The sequence below is a fragment of the Hyperolius riggenbachi genome, chromosome 5 (genome assembly GCF_040937935.1).
Source record: "Hyperolius riggenbachi isolate aHypRig1 chromosome 5, aHypRig1.pri, whole genome shotgun sequence".
NCBI classification, from domain to species: domain Eukaryota; kingdom Metazoa; phylum Chordata; class Amphibia; order Anura; family Hyperoliidae; genus Hyperolius; species Hyperolius riggenbachi.
Window position 1 is genome coordinate 273923302 of NC_090650.1, and position 15512 is coordinate 273938813.

General features: G+C 43.2%; 1 protein-coding gene across 1 annotated transcript in view; it reads right to left on the minus strand.

Annotated features, from left to right (window-relative positions):
• Nucleotides 1-1671: 1671 nt before the first annotated feature.
• The window catches only part of LOC137518735 (thiopurine S-methyltransferase-like), a 49877-nt gene continuing 36036 nt past the window's right edge, over nt 1672-15512 (minus strand). Inside the window, exons 6-8 of the mRNA XM_068236959.1 lie at nt 14529-14614; nt 10244-10288; nt 1672-2122 (exon numbers count right to left, since the gene is read on the minus strand). Of these exons, the coding sequence (XP_068093060.1) occupies nt 2001-2122; nt 10244-10288; nt 14529-14614 (253 nt within the window). The 3' untranslated portion in view covers nt 1672-2000. The remainder of the gene's footprint in view (nt 2123-10243; nt 10289-14528; nt 14615-15512) is intronic.

A 15512-nucleotide genomic window follows, 5' to 3' on the forward strand; every position in this document is an offset into this window, starting at 1 on the left:
ACATATTGTAAATGATAAACTGGAAACTTGCACATGTCAGCATAATTAAATTTTTGTCCAGCTAAATCTGACAAAAAGGTTAAATGTGGTGAACTTAAAGCTAAAAAGTGTCAAGTGTTATGTTACATGAGGTAGGAAACAGACACAAACCTACTAACATTAAACCATATCTGGTATCATAAAGTATACCTGTCACAACAGGCATTTGTAATTCTCCTATGAAGATTCACCAGCTTGAAATAATATACTGTACGTTTACCTGTTATTACACAATGCACATAGGAACTTAGCCTACCACAATGTAAAATCTATTATTTTGATTGAAGCCAGTTCACACGACAGGATAGTACTGTTTAGCTTTGCTAAAACTCTTGCTGCTAAAACTCTTGCTGCAGGCATAATTTCAAAATTATTGATCACTCACGATGGAAGATCCATCACTGCATTAGATAATTAATAGATTTCAGCTTGAAATCTATTGAAAGTCAATGAAACTGCTGCAGAGCAGACCCCCACGCTTTAATTGTGCTCCCCTTTAGCCCTGTTAAAATGCAGGGTACTCGCGGCAAGGGACACTCACCAGTCCGGCCGCCACACTCCCTCCTGTGTCCTTACATCTCCATGGGACCAGGCAGTATGTTATGTGAGTGCGTACATACGGAGAACAGGTGGGTGCGCTCAGCTGCAAGCATGGGGGAGTACTATTAATTAGGGGGAGACCTGGGGGGACCCTCAGCCAGCCCTGCTCTGCAGCATTTCCATAACATTTTTGAAGATTTTCAAGCTGCAATCTAATAAAACTGTATTTGCAGTGTGTGGCAGGAACAGATCCCTCTGATCAGATTTTGATCTTTTCAGCACATTGGGTGGCCACCTGCCAATGTATGGGCACCTTAGAGTGTACCTGAGCCGAAGCTTGGGTATAAAATCATATTCTTATCTAAGAAGAGGGAAGCCTCTGGGTCCTAATGAGGCTTCCCGTAGCCTCCTCCGGTCCCCTGTTGCCGCTCCCGGACTCTCCAAAGATTAACAACAAGTGCTTATGGTAATCTGATCGGGGCCACGTTCCTCCTCAAGCATAAGCATGGCTGTACTGTGCCATCGCAAGTAGAGCTGCGCCTGTGTAGTAATCGGGAGCCGCACATACATGAGCAGCTCTGTGCTACTGCGCAGGCGTGCTTGTACCAGAAGAGGTGTGTGGCCCGATCAGCTGGGGGGTCCTGGGCAGAGGCAGATAGGACGCTGTGGGAAGCTTTATTAGGATGCAGAGGCTTCCCTCTTCGTAGGTAAGTATTTGTTTCTGAACCTGAGCTTAGGCTTTAAAGAGCTTAAGACATAACTTAAAGCGGTTTTCCTGACCAATTTACAAAATCCTGCAGCCTTGCTGTAAAATAAAGGTTATCGTTACCTTCAGTATCTTGTCCTGCGAAGCCGTCCCAAAGACCACACATCACTTGACTTCTGATGCCTGGCTCCGCCTCTCCCTCTCCACAGAGTAAATAGCTTGGTGGTTTTCTCCATGGAGAGAGGGGAGGCGGGGCCAGGCGCCAGAAATCCAGTGATGCAGAGTCTTTGGGACGGCTTCACAGCACAAGACACTGCAAGTAGCTATAACTTTTTTTTTTTTACAGCAAGGCTGCAGGATTTTGTAAATTCATCAGGAAAACTGCTTCAAGTTAGATAATGATGGCTACACAATGGACAATTTCATCTGAGAGATATTTGTTACATCACAGATTATACCAATAGTGGAGGTAGTTATAGAAGGAATGTGCAGTGAAAAGCAGTCAGTTATCATCATTGTGATAAGTTTGAAAATGCTGCAATGAGCAGCAACCTTTCTATTTATTGTCTCAGCACCTAACCGGATGTATTAAATCAATACTGTGATCTAGCAGATATTGAGTTGCAATTTCCAAATATGTGACCAGTCCAGGTTTACGTTACTACAAATCCGCATGTGAACTCCATTTGTGATAGGAATACTTGTTTTCCATCATTCATTTGTGGGATTTGGGTGTTACAAGGTATAATTTCTCATAGAACAAATTGAGTCCCCATGCTCTCTGCTGGTCAGTAAGGGCATCAATTTTCTTCAGCACCTTAAAGTTGAAGGCAGAACCTATGAAGAAATACATCAAAATAGTCAAAGAAAAACAAAAAAGTAGACTCTTTTGTGTGAAAGTTCAGCCCACAATTTTTAAATGAAGACATTTGACTTCATTCACAACTCACAAAACTGTGTGCAATGTTCATAATACTTTTTACAATAAATATAATTTAAATACAAAGCTTGCTGGCACCTGCCTTGCGTGTCTAGCTCCTTGTAAACAGAGTGGGAGATCCTTCCTCTGCAAAGATCAGATCAGCTTATCATAGCCACTTGCTCCCCATGATGATAGAGTTTGACTCTTTGTAGCCGGCACTGTAGCTACAATTCCTCTCTGCTCAGTGTGTGATATAGCATTTAACCCTTACCACACCCTACTTAATATGTTCATAAAAGCCATGTATATCTGTCATCACCTTGCCGTGCCTGCAGCATTTCATAACACGTTCATGCTCTGAGGAAGCACCCTGTGGTGTATGCGTAACACGCAAGCACAGTGATATGTGAGAGTGATGTGTCCCAGTCTGGAAAAGCAGCCTCAAGGCTTGATGCATGGTGAGAGACTATTGCAGCCACTTATTGAGGATACCAGGGTCCACTTTAAAAGCCAGTCGGCATTTACACTGTCCACATGCTGCACCCACATGCTATGAAGGTGGTGATTCCCTGTATGAATTTATCTGAGGGAGAAATACTTGTATGTGCCATAAAGACTCTTTCATTGTGGTAGAATACAGTACCATATAGTGTGGCCAGTCAAAGACCGTGCTCTCCATGCAAGGGATTTTTTTTTTATGTTTTACATTTCAAATAGGTTACTAAAGATTTTGTATTTTCCTTGTGGTGCTTTCAATATTTTCATTTAAAAAAAAAATAAAAATTTTTAATTAACCTCCTTGCCGGTCTAAAAAATCCGGCAAGGAGGCAGCGCCGCACTTTTTTTTTAAATCATGCAGTGAGCCCAGGGCTCGCTACATGATAGCCGCTGAGCGGCGGCATCCCCCCACCCACTCCGGTTGCCTTCGGCGATCAGAGTATGCAGGAAATCCCGTTGAGAACGGGATTTCCTGCAGGGCTTCCCTGGTCGCCATGGCGACGGGGCGGGATGACGTCACCGATGTCATGGACGTCGGGACGTCATAGGGAATCCCGATCCGCTCCTCAGCGCTGCCTGGCACTGAGTGGCCAGGCAGCGCAGGGCTCTGGGGCGGGGGGGAGCGACTCGGTGCGGCGGATTGCGGCGGATCGACGGCGAGCGTCGGCAATCGGAAGTTACAAGCAGCTAGCAAAGTGCTAGCTGCCTGTAACAAAAAAAAAATTATGCAAATCGGCCCAGCGGGGCCTGAGATATCCTCCTGCGCAGGTTACCCCGAGCTGAGCTCTGGATAACCGGCAAGGAGATTAAGACAAATTTGTTATAAGCAACGGGAACCTGAATTAGAGCTTTAGGCCGGCTTCACACTGTATACTGGTGTCAGCAGTGCGTTGCAGCGTCTGCACCGCCAAAAACAGGTCTTACGGGAATACCATGTTACTATGCGGTATTCCCTGTCTGGCATCCATCCAAGCAGGAAGTGATGCGCACTTGCGGCCACTTCCTGTTTCAGGTATACGGAAATGCATGGAAGAGTATTGTAAAGATACGCTTCTGCGCATGTGCGTCACAAGGTCACCGCACCACCGCTGCCAACATTTTCAAAATCCCAGCACCGCCATAGACTTACATGACTTCCGTTTCGCCGCATGTCGACGCTGATACGCGCGGTATGCACCGCACGTAATATGAAAGCACCCACAGACTTTCATTGCCCTGCAGTAAAGTCTGCAGCAGTGCAGTAAATTGCCGCGACACACCACGCCAGTGTGAATGGTCCCTTAAAATGAACCCAAGGTGAGAGTTTTATGGAGGCTGCCATAGTCATTTAATTCTAAGCAATAGCAGTTGCCTGGCTGTCCAGCTGATCCTCTGCCTCTAATACTTTCAGCCATAGACCCTGAACAACCATGCAGATTGGGTGTTCCTGACAATATTGTCAGATCTGACAAGATTAGCTGCATGCTTGTTTCTAGTGTACTTCAAACACTACTGCAGCCAAATAGATCAGCAGGGCTGCCAGGCAACTGGTATTGTTTAAAAGGAAACAAATATGGTAGCCTCCATATCATGCTCACCTCGGGTTCACTATAGTAATGTGTACATTTTTAAATAAATATCGTCTGTACATAGTTTCACAAACAAATATGCGGTCATTTGTTTAAAAAGTTGTAGCTTAGGACCAATCCCTGTTTCCCCTTAAAGGACTCATCCGGGGTTTAACCTCCCTAGCGGTATTGACAGTATACATGTCAATACAAAACATGCTGTGAACAGTATCGACATGCATATAAGTTAATACTCTCCTGCACTGTATACTACACCCTTGCTTGACACATTTTGACAAGTTACAGGAAAAAAAAGGTTATGAAAATTAATTGGATGACTTTTTGCACAGAAATCCTGGGGAAATTGAATGCCAGGGAGGTTTAAGAAACAAGCTCTACTTACCTGGGGCTTCCTTCAGCCCCTGGCAGCCTTTCTGTCCCTTGCCGCAGCTCCGCTCCCAGCGGGTGACCTGGGGTCCCCGCTGTTGCACATGTCTTCTGCGCCTGTGCAAGGCCGCACTGCTCGCGCTAGTACTTCTGAGCCTGTGCAGAACAGTCCAGGCTACGTGTGCGCTATCACAATCAGCAGGCTCAAGCAGACGCAGAAGATGCCAACCTGGCAAGGTCGGCATCTGCAACAGAGGGGACCCCGAGACACTGGCTGGGAGCGGAGCTGCGGCGAGGGACAGATAGGCTGCCAGGGGCAGGAGGAAGCCTCAGGTAAACAGATTTAGTTTTTTTTTTGTTTTTTTAACCTCGGACATTCCCTTGTAAGGATAATTCACAATAAATGTCTTTTGGGCAAATCCTTGAGCCCTGGCGCTCCCAGTCTTGCTCCACCAATATGGCCGCACACCCCTCTCCAGTGCAGTAACAGTGCTTTATAGTCAGGTGCCTGCAGTGGAACTTGTTCCATGCAAACTCATTTATGGGAAAAATTGGAAAAATAGGTAACTGAGCTATCAGGCGGAGGGCCCTTTGTTTTCTGGTGCTGACTGAAGACTGCCTGATACACCAGCTTGGAATGTAGCGTTTGTGTGCCAATATAGTAAGCCCACTGCCAATGCTAGGGATATTGCACATAAAACATACAGGGTCTTCTCAAAAAATTAGCATATTGTGATAAAGTTCATTATTTTCTGTAATGTACTGATAAACATTAGACTTTCATATATTTTAGATTCAAATACACACAACTGAAGTAGTTCAAGCCTTTTATTGTTTTAATATTGATGATTTTGGCATACAGCTCATGAAAACCCAAATTTCCTATCTCAAAAAATTAGCATATTTCATCCGACCAATAAAAGAAAAGTGTTTTTCAAACAAAAAAAGTCAACCTTCAAATAATTATGTTCAATTATGCACTCAATACTTGGTTGGGAATCCTTTTGCAGAAATGACTGCTTCAATGCGGCGTGGCATGGAGGCAATCAGTCTGTGGCACTGCTCAGGTGTTATGGAGGCCCAGGGTGCTTCGATAGCGGCCTTAAGCTCATCCAGAGTGTTGGGTCTTGCGTCTCTCAACTTTCTCTTTCCAATATCCCACAGATTATCTATGGGGTTCAGGTCAGGAGAGTTGGCAGGCCAATTGAGCACAGTAATACTATGGTCAGTAAACCATTTACCAGTGGTTTTGGCACTGTGAGAAGGTGCCAGGTCGTGCTGAAAAATGAAATCTTCATCTCCATAAAGCTTTTCAGCAGATGGAAGCATGAAGTGCTCCAAAATCTCCTGATAGCTAGCTGCATTGACCCTGCCCTTGATAAAACACAGTGGATCAACACCAGCAGCTGACATGGCACCCCAGACCATCACTGACTGTGGGTACTTGACACTGGACTTCAGGCATTTTGGCATTTCCCTCTCCCCAGTCTTCCTCCAGACTCTGGCACCTTGATTTCTGAATTACATGTAAAAGTTGCTTTCATTTGAAAAAAAGTACTTTGGACCACTGAGCAACAATCCAGTGCTGCTTCTCTGTAGCCCAGGTCACTCGCTTCTGCCGCTGTTTCTGGTTCAAAAGTGGGTTCATGCTTCCATCTGCTGAAAAGCTTTATGGAGATGAAGATTTCATTTTTCAGCACGACTGGGAACCTGCTCACAGTGCCAAAACCACTGGTAAATGGTTTACTGACCATGGTATTACTGTGCTCAAATGGCCTGCCAACTCTCCTGACCTGAACCCCATAGAGAATCTGTGGGATATTGTGAAGAGAAAGTTGAGAGACACAAGACCCAACACTCTGGATGAGCTTAAGGCCGCTATCGAAGCATCCTGGGCCTCCATAACACCTGAGCAGTGCCACAGGCTGATTACCTCCATGCCACGCCGCATTGAAGCAGTCATTTCTGCAAAAGGATTCCCGACCAAGTATTGAGTGCATAACTGAACATAATTATTTGAAGGTTGACTTTTTTTTGTTTGAAAAACACTTTTCTTTTATTGGTCGGATCGAATATGCTAATTTTTTGAGATAGGAAATTTGGGTTTTCATGAGCTGTATGCCAAAATCATCAATATTAAAACAATAAAAGGCTTGAACTACTTCAGTTGTGTGTATTTGAATCTAAAATATATGAAAGTCTAATGCTTATGAGTACATTACAGAAAATAATGAACTTTATCACAATATGCTAATTTTTTGAGAAGACCCTGTACAGGCCCTGTTCACCGTGGTCAGTTTTGTTGCAAAATAATTCTGCATGTCAACTCCATGCCCATACAATTCTATGGGCCTGTTCACAATAACTGATCATGTTATTCTAACTCAGAGCATGCAGGCTTTACATTAAAATCTACGTCTAGTCTTCATTGCAGTTCACACATATATTAACATGCACGTTACGCAACTGACCACTGTGAACCCAGTCTCAGCAATCCCAGGGAGTGCAGTGGGGTTATTCAAATAAACAGCATTGATGTTTATTGAAATAATGTATCTACCATCATTATCTGTCATTTAACCGCATTTACAAACTATTTTTTCTATCGTAAGTTAAAATTGATTTTCTCAAAAACCACAAGGTCTTAAAAAAAAACAAAACACAAAACCTTCTTTTCACTGTTCTCTTCAACCTACTCTACCTAGAAACTTCAGTGTATAGGAGCTTTGCTATTAACTATGAAAGTCAGCACCATTGAGTTCAATGCAATTTGCGTGCTTTGCCAACCTGAACAATATTGGCCTTGAATGGCCAATCAATTGAACACAGAGCCATTCGACCAACACTAGTAGTGAGGAACTGCATCCAGTCCAAATGCCCAACAATGCAAGTTATTTTGATGTACAGCTGTGCATTGCTTGGTGTGTTCATGGGTACAGGGGGAATCTGTTGGTGGTATCACCCGGATTGAGGGGCTACCAATTTTTTTTTTTTTTATGTACAGCAAACTTACTTTGGGTTACAAAATATGAAAGAAAAAACATGAAGGATGTGTTCACAATGGGGCATTGCAGTGCAGCATAACAGCTGCTTTGTAATGTGGTTTGCTGCACTGCAATGCACCACCTATGCGATGTTCACAGATAACGGCATGCAGCATTGCAACCAACTATATACAGGCAATGCGTTACTGCAAAACGCAAACGTTATGGTAAAGCAAACCTTTCACTTACTGTATGCTTCACTGTATGACTGTATGCTTCACGGCCATCGCATTTCCCCTTTTACTACACGCCACCCACCTCCACCACCACGGCTGCCACACAGGAGATTTGATGCACAGTGATCATGTGATGTGAAGTAAGTTCCTGATGTTTGCATGTTTACAGTTCACTGTCAATAAATACATTAGCAACGGACAGAAGGTGCATGTGCTTTCTTCTTGTGTACTTGCACAGAGGGAATCTGTAGGTGGTATCAGCCCGATTGAGTGACTATCAATTTTTTGCTGTGTATTGCTTGTTGTGTTCAGGGGCACAGGGGGAGTATCGGCTGTATTGAGGGGCTACCAATTTTTTACTGTGTATTATCCAGGAATGTTAAACATTGACTTTGATGTGCAGTGCTTCCTAACATGAATGATCAATCAGTGGTTATTTGGATAAAAATGTATTTGGCAAACACTGGTTGTAAGAGAGAGAAGGAAGGCAGAGGTCATTGCAAACCATAGTTTTTGTTGGAGGTTTTATCATAGTTTAAGACAAGCATTAAAGAGTACATGTGTACTATATGGTCCATGATTAGACAACTGTCACATGGATACCTGGAATAATTTTATTCCCTGAAGAAGGGTCCCATAGAGACTTGAAACTAGTTGGAGTTGCCATTATATTTATTATAATATAGCTATTGACATGTACCGATTTTAGTAATTGAAGAGATAATGGCACAAAACTGTAAGCAGGAATAGGTGGATCATAGGAACTGGTATTATATTTTATACCAATACATGCCTTTTGTAAATTCAATTTTAAGCAGTTTTTTGCAGTTAGTGCAGCTTAAAAAGCAACTCCAGTGAAAATAACGTAATGAACAAAAGTGCTTAATTTTTATAATAATTATGTATAAATGATTTAGTCAGTGTTTGCCCATTGTAAGATCTTTCCTCTCCCTGATTTACAGTCTGACATTTATCACATGGTGACATTTTTACTGCTGGCAGGTGATGTTAGTGGAAGGAGATGCTGCTTGCTTTTTTGGCAGTTGGAAAAAGCTGTTATCTACCACAAATCAACAAGGCTCCCACAGTGTGATGTCAGCACCATGGTCCACTCCTGACATCACACTGTGGGAAGGGTTTCATCACAACATCAGCCATACAGAGCCCCCTGATGATCAGTTTGAGAAAAGGAAAATATTTCTCATGGGAAAGGGGGTATCAGCTACTGATTGAGATGAAGTTCAATCCTTGGTCAAATAAATTATTTAATTGGTTAAATAAAATTAAATAAATGATGAGAGTGTACACAACCTTTTGCTTTTATATTGTAGAATTGTAGGCTACTGACACAGAGCGACCAGTGGATGGCATTTAAAGGGGCTAATGTCACAGTGTTATAAGTTATACTGAAGGCACCTGGATGTAAAGCACTATTGGTTCTGTTATGTTACTTACATTGGAGAAGGTTGCATGATCACGAGTGGGACTGTATTGAGTGCAAGAGTGGAAGCACCAGGGCAGAAGGATATATTTAAAGAGGTTAATTTTAAATAAGGACCTGTATCTTTCAGACTCAGAAGATTGCCCATAAAAGTCAAGTTTAAATGTAACTCCACTATCATGGAAAAGTAACAGCATTTCCTGCCAAGATAACTAAATGCATTGCAATTTTTTCTAACAACTTTCCTCCTTTTCTGTGCTGTCTTTTTGGCTGTCCCGGCTCACAGATGATCTGCAGGACTTTGTAAGCGAAATGCGGCTGCACAAGAACACTGAGCAGACATTTGGCTTTGTAAATTGCCTGCAGACATGAAAAACACCCTAACTATATAAATGCTCACTCTGTAGAAGAGCATCAGTATACAAAAATGAAAACATATCCACCAAACAGTGGATTTTTGCAAGGGCTAGCTAATTTCAACATTGTAGAAAATCATAGTTGACTGCGAACTGAGATGGGAAAGTAGTTTTAATAATATTCACGGCTAGTTCACAGTGCTCAGTTGTGTTGCAGAATAATTCTCACTCAACTCACTGCCCATAACATTCTATGGGGCTGTACAAAGTGCTGAGTTGTAACTGATCCCATTATTCTAACTCACTGCATGCAGGCTTTCTATTAAAGGAAATCCAAGGTGAAAATAAACTGATTAGAAACACAATTGTATCTATCCTCCTTCTCCTAAAAATGATTTTTTTTTAGATATCTCACCATTTTTTTTATATATAAATCTAGTTTTTAAGCTTTCACTGTTTCATTGTCTCTGCTCAATGACACCTTCACTGAAATAAGCTAGAGCTCAAATCTATAATCGATTGACCCTTTTTTGTGTGTTTTGTGGCTATAATTACTTATCATCAGTAAAGAAGCTGAACACACTTACCAAACAAATGTTGTATATCAGAGTCAGGAATATGGAATGGTGGGCCTATGGAAATAAAACACACACAAATTAGGATGAGATTTTATAACAGATCAGGCCTGTTTTAGGACGGTATCACTTGATAGGAAATCTAGCAATATGCTAAGGCAGAATTAGAGAAACCGAGACAAACCATGCAGTATCAACTGGTTTAATAGATTAGATGTTAATTTCCAATCTCAATGGAATATGACGAAATTCCGAGTTGATGCAGGACCATGAAAATTATGTATGCAAATGTACGCAGCTTGCAATGGACCAGCTGAATTTCGCCTTGGTTGAATTTACGGAATTTACATAATCCTGCATCAAGCATTATGTAAACGAGAAATAGTTCAATCTCACTGATCATCCCTATAAATAAATGGATTCTTAAAAGACCACTATCAAATTTTTTTTTTAAATTTAACCTCCCTGGCGGTAAGCCCGTGCTGAGCACGGGCTATGCCGCGCAGGGGGATTTCTCAGGCCCTGCTGGGCCGATTTTGATAATTTTTTTTTGCAGCACGCAGCTAGCACTTTGCTAGCTGCGTGTGCCCTCTGATCGCCGCCGCTCCGCACCGATTACGCGTCGCTCCCCGCGCCGTGAGGGCCCCCCCCCAGACCCCGTGCGCTGCCTGGCCAATCAGTGCCAGGCAGCACAGAGGGGTAGATCGGGTCTCCCAATGACGTCACGACGTCGATGACGTCGGTGACGTCATGCCGCCCGTCGCCATGGCGACGGGGGAAGCCCTCCAGGAGATCCCGTTCTTTGAACGGGATCTCCTGATCTCCGATTGTCGGAGGGGCTGGGGGGATGCCGCTGAGCAGCGGCTATCATGTAGCGAGACTTTGTCTCGCTACATGAAAAAAAAAAAAATTAAAAAAAATACTTTGCTGCCCCCTGGCGGATTTTTAATAAACCGCCAGGAGGGTTAAAATACCTGTGTACACATACAGATCTGACAGGTTTTGGACTAGTCCATCGCCTCATGGGGGATTCTCAGTACCTATTTCCTTTATTCTTTACAAAATCACTCCATGGAAAGGATGTATATGTTACGGCCAGAACCCGAAGTCTGGCCACTTTGGGTTCTGGCCGGTCAAAACGCGAAGTGGGCGTGCACCTGCGGCCAATGTTAGAAATAAAAAGTTTCCTGTAACATTTATGCATTTTGTGGCCGTCTCGCTGTGGCCAAATGTATCCAAGGGGGTTAATTTAATTAATTCTTCTGGCGGCAATGTCATAGATGAAGCCTCCTCTTCGGCTCTTCCTCCTCCCCCTGCCCCTCTCCTATGCAAGTTTGGCAGCCGGGGACACGCGTGTCCCTGATCGTTTGTAGTGGCAGGGAATCCTGCAGTTTGTTCCTGCAGAGCGGGTGCTGGCAGAAGTGATGTCTGCAGCCTTCACGCTCTGCTTCCCTGCCGCTACGAACGATCAGGGACACGCGTGTCCCCGGCTGCCAAACTTGCATAGGAGAGGGGCAGGGGGAGGAGGAAGAGCCGAAGAGGTGGCTTCATCTATGACATTGCCGCCAGAGGAATAAATTAAATCAACCCCAGTTGGATACATTTGGCCGCAGAGAGACGGCCACAAAATGCATGAGTGTTACAGGAATCTTTTTATTTCTAACATTGGCCGCAGGTGCACGGCCACTTCGCGTTTTGACCGGCCAGAACTTAAAGTGGCCAGACTTCGGGTTCTGGCCGTAACATATACAAAGATGCCTGCCAGCCTACCTACTGGTTTGCACAATATTTTGGCAGTTGGATTGGGCAAGTGCCATACAGTAAGTGCTTTTGAAAATAAAAGAAACTCTCGGAATCTACCATGAGGAGATGGACTAGTCCACACCCTTTCATATTTTTACAACCTATTATAAGTGACAGCAACATAAGAAATAGAATATTCTAGAGCAAGTTACGCTGAAACAAATGTACATTTTACACATATGTATAAACATGCATTTTACACATTTTCACAATAGTGATACTTTAAGCAAAGTATTCATTTTCACAATAGTGATACTTTAAGCAAAGTATTCATTTTCACAATAGTGATCCTTTAGGCTGGTTTCACACCAGGATGTTGCGTTAGAGGGGACGTTAAGGTCGCATAACGTGCCCCTAACGCAACGCCTGGTGGTGTTGGAGCAGGACGCTACCAAGAGCCTCGTTACAAGCAGCTCTCGGTGCGCCTGCTCTGTCGGAGGCACTGCGGAGACCACGTGAGCGGAGCTCTCCGCATCACGTGGTCCCACCAGCCAATCAGCGGCCGCTCCAAGAAGAAAACACTGCAAGAGCAGTGAATATTAAGTAGCCATGTGCCTGGCTACGTAGCGGCCTCTCCCCGCCTCCTCTCCGCCCCCAAAATAAAAAAAACCCACCGGTACTGAGCATGTGCAAGCAGTCTAACGCGGCTCTGCCGCTTAGAAAGTACTGCATGCAGTACGTTGTCTGGTGGCGCAGCGTTACTATGTAACGCAACGTGGGCACTGTGAACAGCCCATTGATTTTTCATTGCTGTGCGGTGGGGTGCGTTACAGGCTGCTCTAACGTGCAGTGTAAAACCAGCCTTAAGCAAAGTATTAGGGCATAAATCATAGGGTCATAATTAATCAATAATGCAAACAAAGTGCAAGTGCTGATAAATACTAGAATTACATACAACTCATGTGCATACAACCATAAAGTGCAATCCAATTGAATTAATGAATATAAATGACAGGGAAACATAAAGCACTAGTAAAAGAATATTGTACAAAAGGACCAGAGAAAATGATGTATGATGCAGCAGCTAAGGACTAAACTAATTTGAGTCAACATACATTGGGCAAAAAAATAAACAGTGAGGTAAATTACAGGGATCAAATAGGAATGAAGATACCGGTAATTATATATTTGCTGTAATGTAGACTATATTCAGGCTGGTTTTATACGTGAGGTGTGTGTTTGCAGTGCGATGCCCCGCCCCATCACATGAAATGACATATGACCCTGCGGCAGAGTACACCAACATGCATAGCGCCATCCCCCGCATGCCCCTTGCTCAGTGACGTACTGCCTGCTGGACAAGAAGTGCGTCACTGGGATTCCCAGCGATGTATTCCCATCATTCCATGCATGCGTGTCGCAACGCCACTGCCAACTTTTTCAAAGGTTTGCGTTGCCCAATGACTTACATTACTCCTGCTGCCACGGAAGTCCATTGGTAATGTGCTGTTGCCCTTGCGTCGGCTCAGCACCGGATCGGCACTTCGGGCGGAACGCGATGCATTTATTATGCTAGGCCCCATTGCAATGTGGAAAAGGAGCCTGAATGCTTTAGTGGAAAGGTGACCAGGATATCAAGATGAAGGTTCCACTGGTATTGTAGTAAGTCTGCTTCCTCAGGAACTTCCTCCTTGAAGATACCCTCATAGTTTGGAAAAAACATTCCTTTCCATTGCCATATTTTGTATATGCAAGGTTATAAGAAGCAATCACAATCTAAGGTGTGTCTGCCTGCCTCTGGGATGAAAAAGTTGTAATGGGGAGTCCAGTGTGGGCTAGAGGTCCATCACTCCTCCCTTATAGTCCAAAGCCAGAATCGTGCCCAATTAGGACTCAACCCTCCACGGATGTATATCCAATATTTATTGCATGTCAATGGCTGTAGTACAGCAGTATAACAAACAGCATGACGTTTTGGGCGAAACGTCATGCTGTTTGTTATACTGCTGTACTACTGCCATTGACATGCAATAAATATTGGATATACATCCGTGGAGGGTTGAGTCCTAATTGGGCACGATTCTGGCTTTAGGTTATAATAAGCACCATTATTTTGATATTCCTTTACCACTTCTTTTCCTGGTTTTCCTTTCTGGGTGTTGCAAGCCAACCATTAAACATTAAGTTTCTAAAGTAGTTATAAAAAGAGAACACAGTGAGTTTTGCATGAAAGCAATATACAAATACCTATAATAGACAGTAAGTCATAAGATTCAATCGCAAGCCTTCTAGTAATCAAGTGTGGTCTAGTGATTTAGCAATAAATGTGACAAACATACAGCCAATCTCCTGCATCCACTTCTTGGGGTAAATCTAGTAGCAGTAGGATTTTTAGGCAAGCCTTAAAAAATGTTAGATTATTCTTCTGGCACTTCATTCTAGCTAATAAAAACTACATTGGGGGAAAGACAATGACAGTGTCATGCATGGTTATTTCATAATTAGACAAATGGCTTATGTACAGTACATAGTAAAGACACTGTAGTTATCTTACCTGGATGTATGCTTGCATCATATTCCACTGTTACAATCAAGTATCTGCAATCCTTGTTCAGTAATGGTAGAAGAACATTGACATAACTGTGGAAAATACATTGTCACTGAGCACTGTGAGCAGACAGAATGCAAAGGTGAAATTTACCTTCTCTATTATTTTCTTTCTCGACAGGGGGCAGCCTGCAAATATTAACTTGAGCAGCAGCAACATACTTCATTGGCATGAATATGCATAGATACCCAAATAGGATTAATTGATTTAATTGAAGAAATAATTGAAATGTGTGTACAAAGCATCGGCTACTGAAAACATCACTTCATCAGATCACAGGATACCATAAAAGACCATTCCAAGTCAAATTAAATACAACACTGCAACACCAGACTTGCCATTTAAATGGCTGCCAGGAATAGGCCCCACGGCAAGCAAGCCAGTTCCTGATGGGGTTTCGACCAAGATCGAGAGGAGGAACAAGCCTTATTCAAGCTAACACAAGGCTGTTGTCCACAACCACACTCTGCATGACTCAGCCACTACTAGCAGTCATCCGTGATGATACTGTTAGACACTATGACAGTTTCATGCACTGCTGTCAAGATGCTCGCACTCAGGTTGGCGCAGAACACCACACACACACAATGCAATCTCACACGGACAGGAGGATATATATATATATATATATATATATATATATATATACAAAGATATTTACAAAAAAAACAAAGTAAAAAGTACAAAGACACACACAAAGAAATTGAACTTTACCAGCGTAAAGGTCCAAACTTTGTATCGGGAGAACACAATTCTGACAATAGATCAGGGCACTCCTAGCGTGTTGCTATCTCCTCAAAAGCACAATTTCTCAATCTTGGAAGCTGATTCTTATAGGACAGAATATACCCTGGCGCTACCTCCTATAACAACGGCTTGTCGAGATCTCTGGTACATCCCAGCTTGTGGTTACATGCAAATGTCAGAGTT